Below are 25,280 nucleotides of genomic sequence, written 5' to 3'. Positions count from 1 at the left end.
TGGACTTTGGAGCTTTTATATGTTCATTTATCTAGGAACGACTCCGGTTCACTCGCATACACACTGACTCATCAGATATTTACTGAGCAGCACCTGCTCCCTGTTAGTCACCAGGAGACAGAAGCAGGAGCACAGTCCCCTAGGAAGGCGCAGTACCAGCTGGCAGGGTGGGCGGTGAGATAAGGGCACTAATAACTAGAAAAGGAAAAGTGTACTTGGAACATCGAGCACATGTCCTGCCAAGGTACTAACCAAAAGCAGGTGGGCAGAGACCAAACCATGGATCGAGAGGTGCAGAAAAGCTACTGGGGGTCCATGGCCATCAGAGGGGCCGGAGAGACAGGGTGACAAGGGTCAGGACTCACACACAAACTGTGCAGAAAGCTCCTGGGTTTGGGGGTGCACCAAGAGCCCAGGAGAGCGATCAGGGGAGGCCAGCAGGGGGGTACCTTGCAGTCACAGCCGATGGGCTTCCCACACTCCTCACAGGTGTTGGCGTAGAGCGCCTCGAAGCAGGCCACGCAGTGGGGGTTCTCCTCCCGCAGGATGTACTTCTTTCCAAAGAGAGACTCATGGCAGTGGTGGCAGTCGAAGCGCTCTGTCATGTTGACACTGGCTTCTCAACAGCCTATCAAAACACAGAGAGGACCCAGGTGTCAGCGAGAGCTACCCCGGGGGCCATGTGCACAGAGCCATCGCCTGGCCCGGCTGCTTCTTTAGCCAACGAGTGGCTGCTTTCTCTGGGTTAATCACTGAACTTCACCCTTTCAGTGCTCATCAGTTTCAATTTATATGCTTCTCTTCATTAGTTGGGGGAAGTTTTGCGTCTGTACATATGTACGTCTGTACTTATCCCACTTCTTTAACAGTACCAATTAGAGTTGACGTGTATCAGAATGTGGGATCTGAGTTGGCACGAGAGTCCCCACCCTGGCCAGCTGGGTGCATGCTTGCAACCTGTGATCCTGCAAGTGCATGCTTGCAACCTGTGATCCTGCATGTGCACGCTTGCAACCTGTGATCCTGCAAGTGCACGCTTGCAACCTGTGATCCTGCAAGTGCAAGCTTGCAACCTGTGATCCTGCAAGTGCATGCTTGCAACCTGTGATCCTGCATGTGCACGCTTGCAACCTGTGATCCTGCAAGTGCAAGCTTGCAACCTGTGATCCTGCAAGTGCATGCTTCCAACTGTGATCCTGCAAGTGCATGCTTGCAACCTTATCCCCTTCTCTCTGTCCCCCCAAACAGAAAGGCAGGCATAGAAACAATATGTCCATTTCTATTAAAAGGCTTTCCGTGAGCTCCCCTTAGTAAGGCATCTGCCTGAAGAGGAAGAAATCACAGCCGTAAAAGGGAGGGAAATCTGCCTGGGGAGATCTGCGGCGGGACCCCAGGAGAGTGCGGCCCTTGACCTGGATGTTGCTTGGGGAAGCACAAATGCCCACCAGAGATATCGCCAGTGTCCCCCCAGGAGCGTTGTTTCTCCCAGATGAAAAGATGGTCCTCCCGCAGCTGTCCAGGTACCCAGAGAGTGGAAGAAGAAGACTGGCCCGCTTCCTGGAATGAGGATTATTACAGGGTGGGAAACACAGGGCCCGCAGTCAATGGCTCTCCTGGAGCCTTGCAAAGCGGAACAAGAATGTGTCTTCCCAGCAGACACACTGTGTTTTTCCAGGATCAGTACACAATGTGCATGAGCAGAAAGAGACAGAAAGGTGGGGGCAGGGGTAGTGGGAGCGGAGATGTTCCTTGGCTCCCCTCTTCCTCTGGCCATTGCTATAAAGTGGTGTTAAAATTACTCCAGGTAGAAAAAGTCTCCTATGGCAGTACCTGGTGTGGACAAATGCCTCTAGGGCATTCCAATACAGTTGCTTTTCTATAGGAATAGTTTTTCCAAGTAGCAATAATTCATTTGCTAAGAAGTGGACTTTTTCTCCTCACTGTTGTTAAAGAGGCACGCCTCGTGGCCACGCAACTGAGCAATGTCTCACAAACTCTAAGCCAACTCAATTCAATTTCCAGTCATCTCAAGCCCTTTGAGGGTGAAATCCCAGAATTAGATTCTCTGACGCAAATCAAATATTGCTGCCTGGTTTGCGATTACGGCAAATTTGATAGTGTTTATTAACTTTATCCTCTTGTGTACACAAGGTCCTGACAACGGTAAGCAGAGACATGAATATCTTTCAAGCACCCATACTTGGTTATTTCTGTGTTTAGAGTATGATTTTCTTCCAAGAGCATTAAACACACAGCTGGATACATGCAGCAAGATCCACCCCTCTAAATCATTCTTCCTGGGGTTAAAGAAAACATCGTCTGGACATTCTTGTGATAACATCACAAGATGAGCCTCTTGAGCATTTGGATTATTTTCTGAAACCCAGCATCTGAAGCGCCTTTGTGCCGAGGCCATCTGGGGTTCCAGCAGCCATGCTGGAAGCTGATGCGATGCTTTCCTGTAATTCTCCAGTTCTTGACCTTGAGAGAGATGTCACTTATTTCATCCCCATCGAGAGCCAACCTTCCAACATATGTATTTTTCCAATAAAGGCTGCCATTTAGTTGTGGAAAGAGAGCCTTTTTGTGCATTCCATTCACACAACTAGAGAACATGATTTGGGGATTTAGAAGAACAATGAAAGGAGAGAGAACGAATTATAAATCATGGAATTTTAAAAGCTGGAAACAACTCTCGACATTATCTTCGGACAACTCCCTCATTTTATGGATGGGAAAACTGAAGCCCGGAAGTTTTGGTTAAATAAGGGGACCCTCCAGATTTATCCCCAGTAGCCATATAACTTTGAGAAAACAAACCACTGATCTAAATGGGAAAGTGATTCCATGTGGGTTTGGACAAGCACTGGCCCTGATCAGGGAAGGAGGAAGCCGTCTGCAGACTGTGCAACCGTCTCCCTGGGGCAAAGGGTCTGTCTGCAGCCAGTGAGGGGCACCTGCTTCCCTCCAAGGTCAAGATCATGCCCCTCATCTGAGGTCAAGGGTGGCATGTGTGTTTGCACCTCCTATGATGCTGTAGGTCCAGCATGGAAAAACCTCTAAGTGTGTAACCTCTGAGAATAACTTGGGCTTGTCAAATGTCATCTCTAAGACCGACTCCTATAGTGAGATGCACTTTTCCTGCTTTACCAAGGTTCTCTTAAGAATTTCCAAAGCATTATCAGAAGTGCAAACTCGGAGAGTCAGAATAAATAGTCCGTAAGCTAACGTGGAAGCTCAATGCTTCCCTTCTATCATGGAGGCCTGAAATCCCAATTCCTCCTTTAATTACATGAGACCCAAAAGAATATTCTTTTAGTTTTGTGTTTGGTGCTGGGGATTGAACCCAGGGCCTCACACATGCTCTGCCACTAAGCAACAGCCCCAACCCCATCATAATCTTTTTTTTAAAAATGTGTATCTCAAGTTATACTCTCAATCCTAAGCCTTTTTTTTTTTTTTAACAGGAAACATGTTTATAGTCTTTTGTGGGAAGTTTGCTTTCACTTTTCAGTTTTCAATCCTCTAAAATACCCACTGCTCGTTCATTCACTCGAGCGACATTGGCTGAACTGGAATGACATATCAGATGTCACACAAAGTGCTGGAGGACGAAGAGGAGCGAGGTACCGGCCCCTCCCTCAGGAACTGGTAGTTGAGACAGCAAAAGCACCATTGAACAAATGGCAAAGTTCCGTAGCAGAAGCGCAATGGAGACGAACAGGAATCTCAAGAACTCAGAAGAGTCCTCCCCGGAGGCCCGACTGGGCCCAGAGGAGGGACACCTGTGCTGGCAAAGGGTAGGCCATATGGTGCCGCAGGTCAAAGGTCAGAATAAGCAAGCCCTGGATATGAGAAGTGGTGTAGGGTGAGCATACCAAGAAGACCCAAATCCAGCTGGCAGGGATGGTAAAAAGGCTCAGCCTAAAGACAATCCAAGGCCAAGGCAAGGAAGACCTGAAGGCCTTGTTGGTGGACTTGGATAAGATGTCCCCGGTAGGCAATAGGATTTGCATGTGACACCGTACAACCTGCACATAGCCAGGGGCAAGGCAGGACTCATTAAGTGTCCATTGCATGGAAGCCTGGCCTTGCTATGTGAGATGGGGGAGACAGACCCAAGGGGCAATGACTCCTAAAAAAATGTTACCAGGCTGGGCCCCAGCACCAAAAAAAGAAAAAGAAACCTAAACATGTTACCATGTTGTCAGAGTCCAGGTCTGAATCATTTCTTCAAATAAATGTAGAACGTCTTGGTTCTATAGGGATTTTTAAGCTTAACTGCACAATCCACTTACCCTCTGTGAACTCCATACCCCTCCTGACAGGTTAGAAAGAACTCCTGCCCATCACCTGTGTACAGGAATGCTGATGGGATTAAGGAGGGACATGCAGGCAGACACCTGAACATGTGGCGTGACCGCTAACTTGTTATTCCCCTGAATCAACTCCAAATTAGAGTGTCCCAGAGTTCCTATCCCTTCCCAGGGCTAAGTCATTCTCTGATGTCATTCCCCCTTCGGCTGTGATCAGCCAGGGTATCTGAAAAAGCTCTATCTTCGGATACTGACTTGAGTTCAGGCCGAGTTACCCGCACTGGGCAAGGCAGGTAGCAGGTGCAGCTCGCAGGGCTGGGGCTGACCTGGGAAGCCCACGAAACGCCACCCACAAGCGCCGGGCTCGCTTCATGAACGTTCAGATGTAAAAGCTGTCGAACAAAGTTTGAGTAGGGGAAGTGTCAGAGGCACCAAGAGAGACAAGCATGAGATGGAAGGGAGGAGAAGACTGAAAAGGGAGGGAAGAGGAGGCGAGTGGCCAGAAGAGGAGCCGGGAGCCCGTTTCTGCGTGGCGGTCATTCATCTGTTTGTCGGTTTGCTTTTGTTCTACAAGATGTCTTGAGAGTCAAGGGAGGGACTGGCAAGGCGCCCAGCCCCTTTTTGGCCTGCTGGCGGAGGTCTTTGCGGTCCATCCTTCCCAAACGCACACCTGGGGGCCCCCACACAAGGCCAGCTCTGCCAGTGTCTCCAGCAAGAATCCTTTTCCAATGCTCCTTTTATCCAGCTGTCTACTTGAATCTGATCCCCAAGGGCCCATTTTCTCCTCCCCTTCCAAACTCCAAAGGCCCTGCTTTACGAGACTCCTCTAATACAGCCATTTCCTAAAGACCCATCTGTGCATGTCCCCAGGCATTTCCCAGAAGACCTACAGAAGCCTGTCCAGTCATCCCGTCCTTGCACAAAGCCATGTCTATCTTTAAATGCCACCAGGGATCCCGGTGAGAAATTTCATTGCTAACTGACCACCAACCAGAGCTCTTTAGAGAGAATTGGGTCTGTTGTATGTGGACTCTTCTTAAGAATATACCATAAAAATGCAATACTTTCATGATACCACCCCACACTGTGACTGCCTGTGTCCCCTACTGGCCCTAAGCACTGGTCAGGTGGGCAGTACCTGCTGCTGAGACATCCCCAGCAGCACAGGTCTTTGTAAGTACTGGAAGAATGAACAAACCAGCAGATGGGGGAAGAACAGGGATCCGAGAGTGCGCACACATGGGAAAAAATCAAGACCGAAAATGTGGAACATTGTGTGTGTACGATCCACTCTGTATGTCAAACCCCAAAAGCAATGTGGTTTGGCATCTGGTGTTGTTGAAATTTCTCGTGTCACAGATCCAGAGCTTCCCCATCACCATACCTCCATCCCTCCCTCCAGATAGACTGCTGCTTCCGCGGCAAGAATTTTACTTACTGTGTTTGAACTCTGAACCCACATGAACGTTCAACACAGCTACTCAGGCCAGGATGTGGACTGGCCAGATCAAGAAGCAAAATGTCAGGCAGAAGACACTCCCAAGCCCTGGGGGAAACATACTGATTCCCTCCTACACACACACACACACACACACACACACACACTGAACTCCAGGGATCAGCACTGGGTGTCCCATACAGACCACTACATCTGTCATCCAACATTCTCCACCCTAACTCAAAGGTGTGGGAGAGACTCCCACACCCAGAAACATGCTCAGAGAACACCTACCCCAGTTTGTTTCCTCTGCATAGAAGTATTGACAAGCAAACTTGGCTCACCTCAACACTGTTCTCATCTGCCAAGCTGAAATGCTTCCTCTAAATAGGATTGCTGGTGAAAGGGATGTCGCTGTGTCTAAAAACAGAATCGTGTATCTTGAATCTACTTGAAATCAACGTTTAGGTTTTTGGATCCTGAGGTGTGACACTGACCATGTTTGCTGCTATGCTTTATGGATTCTTTCAGAGGACCTTTACTGAGGGTATCTTCAGACAGGGGTCAGGGATGTGTTGTAATGTGCTACATACACTAGTAGCTCTCAAGAATTGTAAAATGATCTTGTCTGGGATCCTTTTAAGACATGCTTCATGTAAGATGATGCTAGGAGAGAGAAACTGCAGTCTTCAGAATTTTCCTTTGCATGCTGAATAAGGAAAGGCATAGGAAAACAGTAAATGCCAATGTCAAATGAGCTGAAGTCTACGGAATACAGGAATAGCTACGCGTGCTCCTGCTTCTTAATCCAGTCAAGAAGGTGTTGAGTAACCCCTTTTTCCCACGAATAGTATTAGGCACTGGGAACCTGAGATCAAACACAGTCTCCGGAGGAGTCTGAGTCTAGCTCCAGCTCTAACAAGTGTAAATCACCCTGAAGGTCCTATCTTGTCACTGAATCTCCAAACCTGCCTGTTCAGTTGATGCACGACAACCCCAGTTATACAGGCTAGATTGACAGGTTGCCTCAAGTTCATAAATCACACCAGCGTGGGGACCCGGGGAGGTTCCACCCTATGACTCCAGCACTGCCTTGCTAAGAATGCATGAGCAAGTTACCCAGGGAACAAACATCACCGCTGTCGTTCATCCATCTCGTTCCATCGCCAAGGGGCAGCTCGCTGCTCACTCTCCGGCTGCCTGGCCTTCCACTTCCTATGGTCCCTCTGGACTGGTCTATTCTTTTGGTGTCCCCCAACTTCCATGAACATCTGTCCTCTTCGCTCACGTCGGCTCTGCCCTTGGTGGTCCTGCGTGAGCACACCACCATCTGGACTGTCGGGATGACCTTGAACGCTTGCTTCCACTTCCCTCACTCTCTTCCTAATTCTACTGGTTCCAAACGGTGCCTCCACAAACAGAGCTCCGTTTTCTTTTTGACTGACAACCTCAATATCTGCGGGCTCCAAAGACACTTTCTGATACTATTTCTATTTACCCACCAAATCAAGGCAGCTGCTTCTTTTATGGCCGCGGGTGTCACATGCCTCGCCTGTGACCACAGCCTAGAGGACATCTTGAACTCCCAGACAAAATCACACAGCCAAGGATGAGTGTGGCAACACATATATACGTTCAGGCTCAGAGGAAGCACAAGAATCACTCGTGAGAACTCGGCTGGGGATGAGAGGCCAGATGCTGCCCAGGTAGAGAGCCATATTTTACAGCAAAAGGAAAACCTAGACCAAGGGTAACAGAGCAGAAAGAATGAGAGCGGATGAAAGAGTTTTGAAACAAATAAAACTTACAGGGACTGTGATAGGATTCTGCAGAGACACATGAATATAGAAGGGTCCTTGGCTTACAAAGGTTAGACTTGTGATCTTTCAAGCCCCACCATGGTGTAAAAATGATCAGTGTTCTGTAGACACTAAGCTTGAAAGTGTGAATCTGGCTCCTTATACAGGCTAACACTATGCAGTAGGATCCTCTTTCAATAGCTGGGCACTGGCTGTGGTCAGCCCCACAATCATGAGGGGAAATAAGCAACATGCTACAGAGTGCTCTGTGACTGAGCTGGGATAATACAGCAAGGCAGGCAGTATTTTCAACTTGCTATGGGTTTGTTAGGATTTACCCCACTATAAGTCAAGGGATCTACACAGGGATTTGGCTCACACAATTATGGAAGCTGAAAAGTCTCAAGATCTGCAGTTGACAGGGTGGGGACCCAGGGAAGCCAGTAAGTTTCAGTCTGGAAGTCAGCAGATGCAAGAAGAGCTGATGCTTCAATCACAGTCCAAAGACTGGGAAGGACCAAAGTTCTGCAGGAGGATGTCTTTCTTACTCAGCTTTTCTATTCTACTGAGGTCTTCTTCTGATTGGATAAGGGCCACATTTGTTAGGGAAGACAGTTGGTTTTGCTCAGACAGATGTTAATCTTATCCAAAACTCCCGTGTAGACATGTCCTGAATAATGTTTGATCAAATGTCTGGGCACCTGATAGCCCAGCCAAGTTGACACATCACAGGAACTAAAGTTGAAATCTATAATTCAGGATGACAGAGGAAATTCACTTAACTCACACCAAAGTCAAAATGCAAGCCTAGCGTCCTGAAAGAACAGCATTCTGTCACTGGAGAAAGTGCATACAGTTTGTTCAAGATGGTCATTTGGAGGAACTGGCCTCTCAGCTTAAAGCCACCTGAAATGGACACTTGATAAATGTGGTTGTGATAAAATTCTTAGAATAAAACTACACAGAAGCACCCAATCTCTAACAGTTTTATTCACCCAAGTTTCAGGAACTTCATGATGCATGGCAGCTGAGGCAAAGAGGAGCTTTTTTGTTACTATAATAAAATACCTGAGGTAGGCTAACTTTATAAACAAGAATTTGATTTAGCTCACAATTCTGCAGATTCAAGGACACGATGCTACCATCAACTTGGCTCTAGTAGGACCCATGGCAGTGAGAGAGGAAGAGCTCACATTACGAAACAGGAAGGAGAGAGAGAAACAGAAAGACAGACACACACAGACAGACTGGAGTTCCACAATTCCTCCCAAAGGAGGAACCCCCAGTTGACCTAAAGATCTTCCACTAGGCCTCACCTCTTAAAGGCTCCGCCTATCAACATTGCCAGACAGAGGACCAAGCTCCCAATATGTGAATCTTGAAGGGCAAACTGCATCCAAACCATCATTGGCCCCCTTATTGATAAATGAGGCAAGCTGGGTTGCAGAGGCTGGGTATCCCTCAGTGCAGAATAAGAATAGAAACTGGGCCTCTTGATGACCCAGTCTGATTTTTTCCCCATATTCTACTGGACATTTCTCTCTGCCATTTAGATCTCCCTCAGTACTACAAATGGTTTAACAAGCAATCTTGGGTCAAAGTTTGCAGTGCAAGTCCTTAATGAAATATTCAGGTGTGCACCTCATAGGGTATAACGTTCAGAACTCAGGCTGACAAGCTGTCTGGGATAGATTTCAGGGCCACCTTTTACAAGCTGGGAAACATTGAGCAAATTTTACTTTGATCTCTCCATGAACCAGTTTCTTTCTCTGTTAAAATGAGTCTATCAAATAAGTATGCATGGCTTATGGTGTGGAGGTTTTATAACAACCCACCATAAAAATGACAGTGTGACCCTATTTCCCAGCTGGGGAAAGTGAGGCACCAAGAGATTAGGTGACCTGACCAAGGCCACGCAGACTAAGGGACCCAGTGTGAATTCAGGAAGCACAACTCCAATTCAGGTGCATCCTGGAACCTACCATACTGCTGGTGGTGTATATGTGAGACTGAACTAAAATGAGGCTAAATATAAAAACGAAGCTGGTAAGTAGAAAGCCAACTTGACCTCTTATTGATGTGCTGCAGCATAAACACATCTGAAAGTACCACAGAACGATAAACACTCGGGAACCCAATTCTACATATGCAAAGTCTTAAACATTTGGAGTCAGCTAAATCTGAAAAGCTTGTGAAAATTTCTGTTAATGCATAATGAAATCTTTCCCTTTGTTGGGTTTTACTGACATTTAATTGCTGGACTCGGAATTCCTGTACTTCTAATACTTGCTGCATTTTTAAAAATAATTCTACATTATCTTTAGGATGCCATAAACCTCCTCTTTCATATATTATTATAGAACACACATAAACAGAGTTAGCACCAAAAATGCGAAACATATTTAAAGGAAGACCGTTCTTCCTGATTATAAGCCCAAATTATGATTTATTACTTCCCAGAATATGTGCAAGAGCTAGCATGCCATAAGTTGGGCCATGGAAGGCAGCGGTAACATTTCATCAAAATGGGTTAGACTAGTTCCAAGAGACCCAACTGGGATTCGAAAGTAAATACGACTGATTCCTCTTTTACAATCCCAAAAAAACATTTAACATTTTCTTCCTACAATTTCAGGTATGTTAAGACATCACACTAGTGCAACCTAAACATGACAATCTTTTTCATTTAGAATAAACCAATGTTCTTTTACCGGAGGGTTGTTTTTAAATTTCTGCTCTAGTCAAGGAGCGAAGTCACACCGCAAACTCCATACCTTTCTATGGAAGGGAAATGCCTGGGTCAGTCGCGCGCAGACCTGCCTGCCAGGACAATTCCCTCGGGCGTCCGGCCTGAGTGCGGGAGCGCGGGGACAGTGACCCCCTTTCCTCCTGGGGTCGGCGGCTGGAGCGACAGCGTTTGCCCGGGGCTCGCCCTTGGGTGATTCAGCCCTTCCCCGCCACCTGGCGGTGACCCACCTAGTGAGGACGCGTGCTGCTGTCCTCCTCCTGAGGATGGGTGAGTCTTTCAGGTGTTCAGGTCGGTGAGGTCGTCCCCGCCCGGTTCCGGGTCCCTGTACTCGGGTCCCCTCCACGGTTCTGGTTCCCTCTCCCAGGGGTCTCTCCCGCATTGTTTAGGTCCCCTGTCCCGTGGCCTTCCCCAGATTCAGCTCCCCTGTCTCCGGGGTCTCTGCCCTACCGCTCGGGTCCCCTCTCCCAGCGATTTTCACCCTCCTTCCCCACTGTTCGTCTCCCCTCTCCCGGGGTCTTCTCCCCCTACGACTCAGCTCGCCTTTCATCAGGGTCCCTCCCCTAAGGTTCGGACCCTCTGCCCGGGGTGTCCCCCCGAGTCTCTGCTGCCCTGTCCCGTGGTCGCCTCCAGCTCTCCCAGGTTCAGCGGGCCTCTGCCTTGGTCTCCGCGGGCCAGGCGCTTCTGTCTGGGTTGGGGGGCTCAGGGCGGAGGTACTCACCGCGCGGCACCGGCAAGGGGCTCCCGGACAGGGCGGGCGGGCAGGCGATCGCGCGGCGGTCGGTGGCGGCGGCTTTCAGCCCGCGGAGTGCAGCGGGCGCCGCTCCGCCCTAGAGAACCCCCGCCGTGTCATTTGACCATATAAGGAGACGCGCGCCTCGGAGCGCGGGCGGCGCGGGCTCTGCGCGCTGGCACCCGGCGCGGGGCGCTGGGGGCGGGCGCCCCTCGGCCTCCTGGTCGCCGCGCCCATTCAGCTCGGCGATCCACCGCCCCGACCCTTTGTTTTGCTTACTCCCTCCTTCGCTCTCCCCAGTTCTTTGGCGCGTAGGGTTTGCAGAGCTTTGCCCCCCGCCAGGGCTCCAGGGGCCCGTGCAGGGTGAGGGCCAAGGCTGCCCACCCAGGACTGCCCGCCCGTTCTCGGGAAGCGGAGGCGGATCGCAGCCTTATGGAACCGATGGGCCACTTCTTAGTTTTGAGGAAGGCAGCAGCGCGCGTCTGGGACGCATTTGCACGGTGGGCTTTTCTCTGCCCTACCCTGATGACGCCTGCCTCCGTCCGTCACAAAAGGAACTCAAGAGATGAGGAAGAATTGATGATGGTTCTTTGTTCCAGTGGAGAGGCTACTAAGGGAAGCTCCCTCCCCAACCCTCCGGGTCGAAGGCTTTTTAGCCATGCGCATCCCCCTCCGAGGTGGGAAAACAAAAAAGTGAAGAGGGAACGTACCTTCCACACTAAAAGTCGTGGTCCTCTGGAAGAAGCCCGCCCTCGGTAGAGACGGAGGGCACCGTCCAGCAGGGTAGCAGAGACAGCGTGGACAGAGTCCCATGCCCGGGAAAGGTGGGCATCGCTATCGCAACGCTGGCTCTTGAGCAGGGATCCCTTCCCCAAGCAGACTTGAAGATGAACAAGTGACAGCAAAAGCCCCGGTGGGAGGTTTGTGGGCAGGAGTGTTATTTTGAGCGTTGAGGGAAGCTCGGGGTCAGACATTTTTCAGAAGAGCCAGGAAAAGCTATTTGCTGGCTTTCTTTTGGTTAATAATCCATCTGGTGCTACCCATGGATTCATGGTGGAATCACCAATCTTGAGAGTCAAGGGCATCCTGGTATTAGCTGCCACTTCCTGGGCTCTTCCTGGTCTTTCTCAGAGATCTTTTAGGTAAGGATTATTACCCCAGTTTTATGGTAAGGAAATTTCAGTTTAGGAAGATTTGTTCAAGGCAGGGCAATGATCACTATTCAGTTACTATACCTGCGGAGATTTGAACTGGAGTCTGTAACATGGCAAGACCTAGCAAGCTCTTGATAGGATGAGAAGTGCCCCATCTCCCTACAGTCACTCAGGTGACTCTTAGAGGGCTGAGGCTTGCCACACAGACAGGAGCCAAGCCAGACTTGAATGTGGGGAGTCTAGCCCACTCTGCAACCTTCTCTGCAACCTCACCCCACCTTGTAGTCCCTGAACTTGGAGATATCTCACCAAGAATCCAAGTAACTAGCACCCCACCTGAATTCCCACTGATAGTCAAAGCAGGCCAGTATCTTGAAATTCTGAGTGAAGTGTGTGTGATGCTGACAACTATTTAGATTTATTTATTGTCTCTCTGTCTAGTTGCAAAGTACAAAATGATCCTCTAGTTATCAAATGATGAGTCTTATGCTCCAGTTTGTAAAAACAGATTTACAAAGTGATGAAACATTGTTTCTGCATTTTTCCTCTTTCTGCTTTCTTTCGTCCTACTTTTGAACAGCTTTCTGAGTTGTGTGTTTATTTATTTTGATTTTATTTTTATTGGCATAGTTATTTAGTTCTTCTTCTACTAATGTCTCTGTCTGCCAGACAGATTTTTGGTGTATTTTTTTTTTTTTTTAATATTAAGAAAGTCTCCAATTTAACTTCGTATTTCCCTTTTGCTCTTAGGAATATTTTAAATGACTCTACAGGGATATAGTCAGCAAAATCTAGTCTCTGGAAACAAACTTACCATGTTTCTACAAATGCAGCAAAAAGAAGGAAAAAAAAACATTAGAGGGAGAAACCAATAGATAAAAAAAAAAAAAAAGACTTAACCAACTACAATATATGGAACTTATTTGGATTCTGATCAGAAGAACAAACCATTAAAAAAGGAAACTTTTATGAGACTTTCTATGAAAATGTGACTTTAACAGGATATTTGAAAGTACTAATAAAGTATTAGTTTACTTTAGGTGTCACGAGGAAATTATGTGCACACACATTTTTTTTTCTTTTTTCTTTTCTAAGGCCTTATTTTCAGGAACAGTGCCAAAATATTTACCAGTGAAATAACATTATGTCTGGGATTGATTCACAATAAATTGACGTGGGGGAAATGGATGGGGACAATATATGCCTGTGAAATAGCATCAGCCATGGATTATTGGCAATCATTGAAGTTTGATGAGGGATGGGAGGGTTCATTTACTACTCTTTCCTTTGTAATGCTTGAAAAATTCCATAATGAAATAAGTTTTTATGTTACAAATGCACATACTATTTTCAATTCCCAGCATTTCCCCTCACAGGCAATTATCTTGTGGATATACTTGCTCATGGGTAAAATGATATACATACAAGAGTAGTCACTGTAGAATTGTTTCTAATAGCAAAATATTGAACCATATTATATGTTCATCAACAGGGGCCTAGTTAAATGCAGTATGGTACATTTTAGAATCATTTAAGCTTGTAGATGTTAAAAACAAGGAGGTAACTACATGTGCTGATTCGGTGTGGTCTCCGAGGTTGGGAGTGGGAGAAGGGGACTAATATTCACTCTATCGCCCTTTTGTTTCTTGTGACTTTTCAGTTAGAAAATGCATTATCTGTTCCAAAAATAAAAAAATAAAAAGCAACACATACATTCTCCTTTAATGAAAATAGAAAACAAATTTGTTAGACCGAGGTTAAAAAAAAAAAAACAGTGGAAGTTTGCAGGAAAGGGGGAATGCAATGTCTTGGTTTAGTAACATGCTCATATGAACAATTCAAAGGACAAACCATTAAGATATTTTCATGAGACAACCCTGGGAAAATGTGTTTGGAAAAGTTTCATCTTGTACACCACACTCTTCCCAGGACTTAACTATAATGCATAGCACATCATATGTGCTTTGTAAATACATGTATTGAATGAATGCCAGATCATTGTAAGAGTTGCTTGTGACAAGTCTTCCATCTCTATGAGTATTTCATATTGTAGCAGATGGAGTATGAGAAAATGAAATACCATCTAGAGGAGGACAGCTTGAACCCTGAAGTCAGGCCTGGCTCTGAATATCTTACTTCTGACCAGCTCTATGACCTCAGGTAACCCCCAAACTTCCCTAACCCTCAGTTTGCTCATTTGTAAACTAACATTTGAGTTCATATGTATAAACCTCTTAGCACCAACAGCTCCATATTTGGCACACAGTAGGTCCTCAGTAAATATTTGCTCTAGTTCAGGGGAAAAGGGAAGATGATTCCAGAACAAGAAGGAAATGGACTTCATTCTCATAGGAAGAAAGAATTACAGCTGAAGTCGTCTTCTAAAGATAAAACTGTCTTCTTGGTTGGAGGGAACTGCTCTAGGTTGAAGATTAGTTCACGGAAGAAAAAAATATATATATCAGAATTAGTTTCCTGAACCAAGCTGTGATTGTAATAGGTTATTCGAGTTCTTATATTTTCACATTAAAAAATTGGTGCCTTATAGTTGTACCTACTGATGGGATTTGTTACATATTCATACATGCACACAGTACAACAGTATAATTTGGACAGAATCACTCCCAGTATTTATTTCAACTGTCCTGTAATTCTTTCGCCAAACAACACGCCCTGTAACTTCTCCCTTGCCTGTGACCTGTCCAGGTCACCTAGCTGGGAAAGAGAGGAAAGGACATGTAGCCTGCGGTTCTGGAAGCCTGGTTCCACCCACAGCCTCAGGATCCCCTGGAAACTTGTCAGAAGTGCACATTCCCAGGTGTACCTGTCTTCACCTGCCCTCCAGGTGATTCTGATGACTGAGTGCTCGGGAGGTCAAACACCCTCTGGGGATTCCAATGCAAGACGTGGTATATAAACCTGCGAGGTGTCCAGTTTCAGAAGCAGGGGACAGAGTCAAGACAGACTAAACATAGACCAGACTCGGGAACTCTGCACTCCAGTTCATGTACTTCCTATTCTGTCCATTGCTTCATGGGACGGAAACTGAAAATTTTCAGCATACAGTCGAAGCGATCCATCCAAATGATGCAATAAAATTCTTTCGGAGAACCCAAAGTGAAGGCAGAGCGACAGTCCGTGCTGCTCTCCATTGCCACCTTGTGGCGGGGTCGCTGCCTGCGGGAGGCTGGCGGCCAGGCCTACCTGTGCAGGGGGGCGGGTAGGGGTCTCCTTGCGCAGATGTGTTGTGGTCGCCCAGGGGAACTAGGAGACCTCGTCGTCACCGGGAAGAAATGGAACACATAAAAACAGGACCTGGTGACCAGACTTCCCTACAGGGGTTACACACGGTGACCACTGCCTTGAAGATTTTTTAGATCACATTTGTTTCAGGATTCACACCAACAGTTCCTCCCCCTCAACCCTTGGGCAGGAAACTGGTGGATGATTCGCTCTTGATTCAGAGCTAATCGTTTTTAATTACGTCACATAGTTGGAAGGTGAGTAAGTGTCTTAAGATCGTAAAAACTGGTGGGAAGGGACAGCAGTCTTCAGTTCATACCCCTCCCCGCATCTGGATCAGGAGGCAGGTCTCTGCGTGCCTTGGCGAGACATGGTACCAGAATCGAGTGTGGTGTCTGGCTGGACCCACTCTTTCTAAAAGAACTTTTTACTTGAATCAAGCAGGAAAAATTCCACAGGACTCTGTAGGTGGGGTGCCTACCTGCCTGCCCCAGAGTTTGTGCAAATGCAGAGCCCCAAGGCCGCCTCCTGCAAAGGAAGCCGACCTGGTTACAGCTGAGATCTCATAGAATCGAAGCTTTTCCCCTTTGCCTGCCAGACTTTCAGGAAAAAATCAGCTCTCCACGAAAGGCAAGCTCTGTGCCTCCCCTTCTGCCTGTCTCTGGTTAGGAGGAAAGCAAGGCTTGGTTCTCTGCTGAGACACAAAGTTTCCATATCCCATTTGTTTGCTCTCTCTCATTTTCATGAGCTGATTTAATGGATGCAAATAGTCAGTGTTGAAAGCTTCAAAACATGTCTGACTTGGAGCCAAATCCACAAACGACTCTATGATTCCGAATTTCCCATGGGTGGTTAGAGCCTACTTGGAGCATTGGACACAAGTTTCCACTGTGGCTTTGATGCCTCATTTAGAAAGGCTGTTTGGTAGCTGAGGACCAATGAAAGGAAGACAGCTGACACCCACAGTCCATGTTGGTCACTAAACATTCCCCCACTCTTTCAGATGAGGACTCTTTCTAAAGTAGACCCTGAATTTGCTTCTTGTATATTGAATTTTTTTTTTAATTGACCCAAACGATTGTGCATCTTGAGATCTCTTTGTCTCTGATTCCACTCCTTTTGTAAATAACCTACTCGTTTCTCTGTTTGCCTGGTTTGTCAGTTCTACCCTCTTTTATCCTTTGTCAACTATTTCAAAACCCACTTAAAAGAAGTGTGACTGTCTAAGGTCATTGCAAACCTGGTCAAATCCTGTTTCTGTGTGAACTCTGCTTCTCTAAGATACCTGAAAACCCTTTTTACCTGTGGCCTTTGACGCTGTTTCTGGCATATCTGAAATAGAGCTTCATGTCTCATTTGGTTCCTCCGAAGGTTTATTTAAACCACCCCGATTTCTGCTACTCGTCATGAATTAACTTTATGAGTAAATGCTGCAAGTTTAAAATCTCCGACTTGAGTTCTTTTGTACTATTTCCGCTTTGATCAAGGTCATTAACAGAAAATCAAATGTCTACTTGGGCAGGGTGTGGGCCAGCCTGGCTGGAGGGGGAGGGGGCTGAACTCAAGACCAGGAATTCCTCCAGAGTGGTGTCAGCTTTCTGTCACTCTGAAAAAATGCCCGAGATGATCAACTTTGAAAGAGAAAAGTTGACTTTGGCTCACGGTTTTGTAGGTTCCAGTCCATGACTAGGTGGCCGTATTGTTTTGAGCCTATGGTGAAATAGTATATCATAGCCAGGAAACAAGAGACAGACAGAGAGATAGAGCGCGGGGAGTCGGGGAGCCTGAGATTCCACTATCACCTTCAAATGCCTGCCCTGAGTCACCCAAAGACTTCCCAAAAGGCCCCATCTCCTAAAATTTCCACAACCTCTCCATAGGACCAAGTGGGGCCTAAACTTGAACCACATGGGCTTTTAGGGACCTTTAAGATCCAGTCTTAATGTGTGTGTGACCACAGGTAAATTCTTCACCTTTTTGTGTCTTCTTACCCTGTGAAATAAAAGTTTTAATTCCTCTCATCCTTCTTTTCAAGCATTATTTCAAATTACTTATTTTTTTCTCAAGCCATTTTTATGGTTCATTGGCAATTGCTAATCTTCTGGAATGTTTTCCTCTGCGCTATGATACAGATTTGTGTGTGATGAAAAGCTAGACTTTAAGTTCTTCCAGAGAGCCTATTTAAGACTTTCTTTCATCTGTTTGAGAATGTGCTTTAAAATTGGGGCTCAGACTCATGACAGAGCTTTCTGGAACCATCGCACTTCTTTCTACATCATTGCAGTGGTAGTTGACTATTGAAATACCAGGAAAGAGTTCTGAAATGTCTCCTGCAAGTACTATTTGCCAAAATTTTTTTTTTTTAATGAAAAATTCTAGGCCCTCCTAACTGTACAAATATTTCTGGAATCTTCTGCATCATTAGAGATACTGAGCAGTTACTCTAACATTAGTTACCGAATTAGTCACCCTCTTCCCTGGAGGGCAAGATGGGGTCCCAGTGCAAAGCACCGTCTGTGGAAACACTTGTTTAGCTGTCTTTAAACTCAACAGGGCTTTCTAGTTTTTCTTTTCTTTTCTCTATTACCTTCTTCTCCACCACGTGAAATTGCATTTCCATTTTGCACTTGGCCTGAAGGTAGCCTCGCTCCCTGGCCTTGTTAACAGGGTATGGACTCACTTCCTACTCCCACCCTGCTGGATCTGAGTGTCTGTTTCCTCTGACGCTGTACCACTCTTTGTCGCTTGTATTTACAGGTCACGCTAAAGGTAGATGAAGAAAGTACACGAGAGATTTTCTTTTTTTATAAGAATATGTTTGGAAAGTGACCAAGTCAGAGGGGCAGAGATGGAAACCCTGAACAAGGAGAGGGTCTCTCAGAGGCAGGCTCCTTTCTGCTCATGCTCAGTGGTCCCACGGGTTCTGCCTATGGCCAGTGGGGAAAGAACTCTTTTTGGTTTTGCTTTGGTGCTGGGGATTGAACCTGGGGCCAGGAGCATGCTCAGCGTGCATTCTGCCACTGAGCCACAGCCTCAGCCCTCCATCTTGGAACATTTGGAGTCTTTCCTGACTCTGTCCTTTCTGGAAAAAATCCTCCTTTCCTTTAGACCGGATAAACTACCTCCAGCACAGAGGCCCTGTGGGCGAGGCCAGCCTTATTTCTGATGATTTTATGCTCTCTCCCTAACTCATAACAACAGGGGATGAGTGTGGGCTCCTCTGGGCAAGGATTGAGACGTTTGTTTCTGTATTTGCAGGGCTTTGCAATTTGGTGAATATTGACTGAATTTAATTCAGATTTCCTGGAAATGCCCAAGCTAACATGAGGGAGGCTGTTCTGCTTGCCCCGCTTCCATCAGGTCCATTTCCCACTCGGGCCATTCAGTTCCCTGGGCTTTGCCTTGTCACTCACCTTGCAGACAACTTGAATCCAAGCAAAGCCGAAGGCTGGGGCTGTTAGCTGGCTCACTGGTGGAACGCTCTCCTCGCATCCCTGAGTGGATCCCTGGCACCACAAGGATAAATAGAGAAAAGGAAAGGTGGAGGGCTTGACCTTCCAGAAGGCAGCAGATGTGGAGGTAGGAACTGCTGTTCCTGCAGTGAGAGAAGGGACCCCCGGGTTGCAGCACCGGCAGGTGCTGGGAGGAGCAGAGAATGAGGCTGCAGGGACACCCACATGCAGAAGTTCCTGGGGTCAGGCTTCTGCCTCCAAGAGGCTCGCCTTGCTTTGGTAGGGCAGGGCTGCTTCTCTTGACCCACTTCTGCTATCGCTGCCTGTGCCTTGTCCCACCTCGGGCACACTGAGGGACTTCTTTGATGTCTCCACCCTGCAAATGAACCCGTCTTTATTTTGGAGATAGGAATTCTTGTCTCTCAATTCTACAGCTCTGTCTCTGCTGTGCTTTTTTTTTTTTTTTTTTTTTTTGGTAGGGGTGGGGTACTGAGGATTGAACTCAGGGGCACTGGACCACTGAGCCACATCCCCAGCCCTATTTTGTATTTTATTTAGAAACAGGGTCTCACTAAGTTGCTCAGCATCTCACTTTTGCTAAGGCTGGCTTTGAACTCGTGATCCCCCTGCCTCAGCCTCAGCCTCCCAAGCTGCTGGGATTACAGGCATGCACCACCACACCCAGCTATAGCTCTGCTTTACTTCTGCAGAGGAAAGTTCACCTTGTAAGGAGGGTGCACCTGATGGAGCCCGTTCCTACTTCCCTTCACCATACCTATGCTAAGTAAGGCGGGCTTACTTCGACTGGGAAACTAGTATAGCTTCTTCATTCACTCATCTTGTCAAGTACAAACATTCCCAAAGGTAGAACAGGCGAACAGATTCACACCTTGCTTGATTGTGATTATCCATGCCCAAGGCGATGACCGTGGAGATTTCCAGTTGCACAGTCCTGTGACTTAAACATCTGCAGGCTGTCTCAGAGCATTTCCAATCCAGACCAGAGCCAGCACTTTGGCATTTGCAGGAACACAGCCTTCATTTTACCAGAGTTACACCTTTACCCACCAGTTGGGTTTGCAGCAAGCATTAGTTTATTTTGGTCATTTGCAGGTGATGTGCACAAGTGGAGAAGGAAGCAGCTCCTGGCTTGGGTGGAACTAATCGGGCTGTTAGTCAATGAATGGAAACCCACAGGCAAGGATTTGGATCTGGAATATCTCCCAAAAGTCCTTGTGTTAAAGGCTTGGTCCCTGGCTTGGCGTTACTGGGAACTTTACCAGGTGGGGCATAGTGGGAGGCCCCTAGGTCATTGTATGCAAAGCATCAAAGGGATTGGGAGACTCGGCCCCTCCTCTTCCTTTTTCTTTTATCTGGGCCACACGGTGAGCGGCTCCACTACATGTTCCCTGCCACGCACTATAAGCTGCCTTGCCACAGGCCCAAAGCCAAAGGGCCAATCAGCCATGCACTGAAACCGCCCACACTATGAACCTCTCTCTTTATAAGTTGATTTGCTCAGGTTTGTTACAGTACTGGAAAGCTGACCAACACTCATCTGTTCCTCATCCTGGAATGTGGAGTTTAGAAGACCAATATTCCTTATCACATTCCACCATTTTTTTTTCTTATTATTTTTTGACTGCTGATAGGGTACATTTTTGGTATGGAAAAGAGCGACCAGAATGGGTTTAGATTCGAGGTCCTGGAAGATGAATTTTCTCCCCTTTCTATCTGATACTCTAGGAGCAGAAGCAGTGTTAGAGGACTCCACATCTAACATGGTGTCATCAGGCAGCAGCTGGCAGAGGAGACGAGGCAGAGTGGGGGCAGCTACCAGGAGCACAGAGCTCTCTCTGTGGGCAAGAAAGCCATGGAGCGGGGTGGTAGGAGGACTGAGGGGGCCTGTGGCCCAGAGGGAGAGAATACCTGTGTGCAACAGGTTTTCCGACACAGAGGCAGTCCCTCAGAGGCCTGCTGGGTGAAACAGTCTCTACAGGAACAAAAGAAGACCATCCACAGGAAAAACAAAGGAAGCTCGGGTTTGGGAACCCTGCCAGGAGTCTGCATTTGGTTAGTTAATGTATGTGCTCAAACAAAGCACTCGATATGATTCACCTGCCAGTTCCCGGATGTCGGGAATAGCCTCAGGAGGAAGATGACGTTACCCCTAAGCTCTCCCAAGACCCCTACTTGGCCCCAGCCATTCCAGGTCAGGCCCTGGCTGACATCATGAGCCCAGAAAGATAACCAGGTAGGGAAGGGAGAGAGTGTGCTGGCTTCCGGCCAAGCCCCCACACTGATGGTTAATTTAAAATTTTTGTTCAATAGAGTCGTAAATGTAATTTGGTGCCTGTTGAAATATATGTAAGTGCTGAAGGCCAATCAAAACTGCCATGCCCTTTACTGTGTAGAGTCCTGTTTCTGATGTAAATAATGAAATGTTGTTCCAAGGCCTGGCTAGTCTCTTTGTTCCAGAAAGAGGTGTGAGAGGCACTGATAGAAAACCCATCCTGGGGCCATCTCAGAGCCGTCAGGGACTCCACCAGGGTCCCAAGCTGCCTGGGTGAATCAGACTGAAATAGCATGCGCTGCACTTTTCCATGCTTGGTCACCACAAGGCACACCGTCGGTGCCTGGGAACCCGCCCCGGTGTCTCTGCCAGGAGAGCAAGCCCACGCCTGCCTGGTCCCTCCACCAGGGCTTGTGTCAAGCCAACCGGAATGAAGGGACATCGCAGAGGATCGGGGACCCCAGCTCGGTTACTGCGTGCACTCAGCTAGAGCTGGAAGCAAAGTCTGCAGCCCCGAAGGAGGCAGTGCCCTGAGTTCAGGGGTCGCACAGGGTCGGGCACAGGAAAGCAGTTTGCTGACCTCAGCCCAAATCAGAATCCGATTCAGAGCAGGAGGTGGGAGTGAGAGTTTTGTCTCCCAGATGGAATCAGGGCGAGGCCTTAGAGGCAGCTTCACCAGCTGGGAAGTCTTAAACCCGGGGCGACTTCACTGGAAATATTTCCTTTCACAGTCTTGACAGTGACAGGGGCGTGTAGCTGGTACTGCAGATTGCCCCAGAGAGCCACAGAATGAATCGTTTTCTCTTCTGTGCATCTGGAGGGTCCAAGAGGGGTCTTCAGGCCGTGGGGGAGGAGAGGGTTAAACTGAAATTGAGTCCATTTGGATCAAGTGTCTATTTTAATCAAACGTCTCCTGTGGCACCTGTCCCTGGGTAGGTCTTACTCGGAATGTTGGAAAGCTACCTGCTAGATTTATTAGGGCGATGCCTTTTGAAGTCGACTTTGACTTCTAATCTCTGGGAAACATGTCACATATGCCGTGAATTGGTGGCAGTGTCCAAAACTAACAATTGGGCTTGTGCTGCTCAGGCAAGGATTCTTGGCGCAGACGACTGAAGGGAAGTGTGTGGTATGCCCGACTTCTTGTATCAGCTTGTTTTTCTATTGTGCTGGCAACCAGAGGGGTCCACATAGGTGGACTAAAATGCCCCAAGATTGAAGGTGAGGAGTGGCGAAATGAATAATCCTATCAAAACACGCCAACAGTGCCACAAAGCCAAGCACAGGCAGCGGCAGTTACAGCCTCCAGTGGTTAGAAAACCTTCACGGAAGAAACAGGCTTTAATTCTTGCTGAAAGCCACACACTGCATGTCAAATCAACCTCAGCGAGATACCATGGGGCAGGTTACAGAGAAGGTGTTTACGATTCTTGGTATGGTTTGGATCTGGAACATGTCCGCCCCAAACTCACATGTTGAAAGCATGATCCCCAATGTAGCAAGGTGCAGAAGTGGGACTCTGATCTCTTCAGTGGATTAATCCACAATGCACTGGATTAATCCACTTGATGAATTAGTCCATTGACCACTGGGAGGTAGGACCTCGCTGGAGGAAGTAGGTTACTGGGGCATGTGCAGCAAGGGCTTTTCTTCACCCAGCTTCTTCCTGTCTCTGCGTCTCGGCTGCCATAAGCCCAGAAGCTTTCCTCCACCACACCCTTCTGCCATGATGTTTCTGGCTTGAAACCAGACCACTACGGACCGAATCCTCTTAAGCCATGAGCAGAAATAAAATTTTCATCCTCTAAGTTGTGCTTGTCAAGTATTTTGGTCAGAACGACCAATTCAATTCCCAAGGTACATTTCATCCTTTACAACACCTCCACCATTTTGACCCTAAACATGTAGCTGGGTTATTTAATCCTCATGCAATCCAGAGGGGGAGGCGAACAATGATAAGAGTCACTGCAAAAGAATTCCAATTTATTGGCACAGTGCCACCTCTGCTTTAGAAGTTCAGGTCCATTTGTTCTAATTTCAGTTCTAAAACTGATCCTAAAATTAAGGCAGACTGACATCCAGTCTATTCCAAAGTGTACACAAAATTAAAAGATATTAGCACAATGTCCTAGTACTGTCTTTGAGTTAGTTTTAAAATTCAACTTTTAAAAATAAAATAAATTATATGTGGAAAGCCTGGGTTCAAATTTCCACCCAACCAACTCCTCAAATTATAACTTTAGAAAGAGTATTGTCAATGATCAATGCTGTCACATTTAGGGTTAATTTTAAAAGAAAAATCACAATTATTGTACAATATTTCTTTCTCATTAATTCTTTCCCAGCACAGTTTAATAAACCATATGCCTTATTCCGGGTTCTGGTTAGAATCTTTTTCTTTTCCTGGTGTATCCAGAATGCTGAACTTTGAAATGAAGAAGATGTGACCAATTCTGGAACTCAGGGCTATTTTGAGATGAAACACGCTTCTAGAGTCTGTAGGGTGGCCAAGAGGAAGCTATTAAGAAGGACCTTGTTATTTGCTAAGTGATTCATCCTCACAGTGCCACCAAGATGAATAAATCTCAGTCTAATCTCTATAGAACTTAAGGTCTAGCCTCACCAGAGGGAGAGAGCCAGGTGGATAAAGATGGAATCCCAACAAGTTCTGATCAGGGTTAAGATAAGGAAAGTATATCCCATTTGTAGGCATGTATCTGAAAGAACTGAAAACAAGTTCTCGGAGAAACATTCACCCATGTCCACAGCAGCAGGGTTCACAACAGTCAAATGGTGAATAAAATTCAAGAACCCGTAGGTAGACAAATAGATAAACCAAATGTAGTATGTACATACAAATGGAATATTATACAGTCTTAAAAAGAAGGAAACTCTGATATACGCCACAGCATAGATGACACTTGAGGGCACTATGCTAAGCACTCTAAGCCAGTCACAAAAGCCAGAAAGTGTCAAATTCTTATTGACTGGAAGTAGAATGGTCGTTTATAGGAGCTAGAAGGAGGAGGGAATAGGAAGTAGTTGTTTAATGGTTAGAGAGTTCCATTTTTGTGAGATGAGTAAGTTCTGGAGATTGATTACACATTAATTTATTGCACATAAATGCTACCGAACTGGACATGAAAAGATGATTAAGATGGTAGGGAAAAAGTGATATAGCAAATATATGTGTAGGAAGTCTGAAGACCCAGGAAAACTCTCAACCCAACCTGTGGGTTGGAGATGGTTAGTTTTACCTGTTAACTTGACTGGGCCATAGGCTGCCCAGATATTTGGTTAAACATGATTCTGGTGCTTCTGGTGCTTCTGTGAGGATGTGTTGGGATGAGAGTAACATTGGAATTGGTAGATTGCATAAAGCAAGTGACTCTTCACAGTGTGGGTGGGCCTCACTCAGTTGAAGGACAAATAGAGCTAAGGCTGACCTGCCTCCAGTAAACAAGAATTCTTCTGCCCGACTTCCTCCAAGCTGGGACACTGGATTTTCTCTGCCTTCAGACTCAAAGTGAGGCATCAGCTCATCCAGAGCCCTTAGCCTGCCAGTCTTTAGATGCGAACGACCTCATCAGTTCTGCTGCTCTGAGACTTTTGAACTTGGACTAGAACTAAATCATCCATTCTCATGGGTCTCCAGCTTGTCCACTTACTCTGCAGATCTTGACGCTTGTCATTTTTCATAATCCCGTGAGCCTGTGTGTATGCGTGTGTGTACATACAGTTGTCCCTCAGTCTCCACAGGGGACTGGTTCCAGGACCCCACAAATTCCGACATTTGCTGATGGCCCAGTCTCTCACATACAGTGGTATAGTATTTGCATATAATCTGCACACACCCTCCTGTTTACTTCATCTCTTGATTACTTACAATACCTAATACATAAAAATGCTATTGAATGAATTATATTATTCAATATAATTATGTAATTGTTACACTTCAGGGTTTAGGGAGTACTGACAAGGAACGGAAGTTTATGTGTAGGCAGTATGGAAGCAAGTTCAAAAATATATTTTCAATCATGGTTGGCTGAATCCATGGTTGGGGGAACCCAAAGATACAAGGGTCATAGACATCCCCCACCAGCAAC

At 46.8% G+C, this 25,280-nt stretch overlaps 1 protein-coding gene across 5 annotated transcripts in view; it reads right to left on the bottom strand.

Moving 5' to 3' along the window:
• FHL2 (four and a half LIM domains 2) overlaps positions 1–25,280 on the bottom strand; it is a 71,753-nt gene that overhangs the window by 27,224 nt on the left and 19,249 nt on the right. Inside the window, exons 2-3 of one of the 5 annotated variants that reach the window (XM_079111021.1) lie at positions 18,843–18,923; positions 450–628 (exon numbers count right to left, since the gene is read on the bottom strand). In XM_079111021.1, coding sequence (XP_078967147.1) covers positions 450–605 — 156 coding nt within the window. In that variant the 5' untranslated portion in view covers positions 606–628; positions 18,843–18,923. Of the gene's footprint in view, positions 1–449; positions 629–11,020; positions 11,045–18,842; positions 18,942–25,280 lie in introns of those variants that run through there. The other 4 variants (XM_079111022.1, XM_079111023.1, XM_079111024.1 and 1 more) reach the window with 4 other exon arrangements.

Source organism: Sciurus vulgaris, assembly GCF_902686455.1.
Source record: "Sciurus vulgaris genome assembly, chromosome: 14".
NCBI lineage: Eukaryota > Metazoa > Chordata > Mammalia > Rodentia > Sciuridae > Sciurus > Sciurus vulgaris.
Note: the sequence above shows the minus strand (reverse complement) of the source record. Positions and strands in the feature narration are given on the sequence as shown.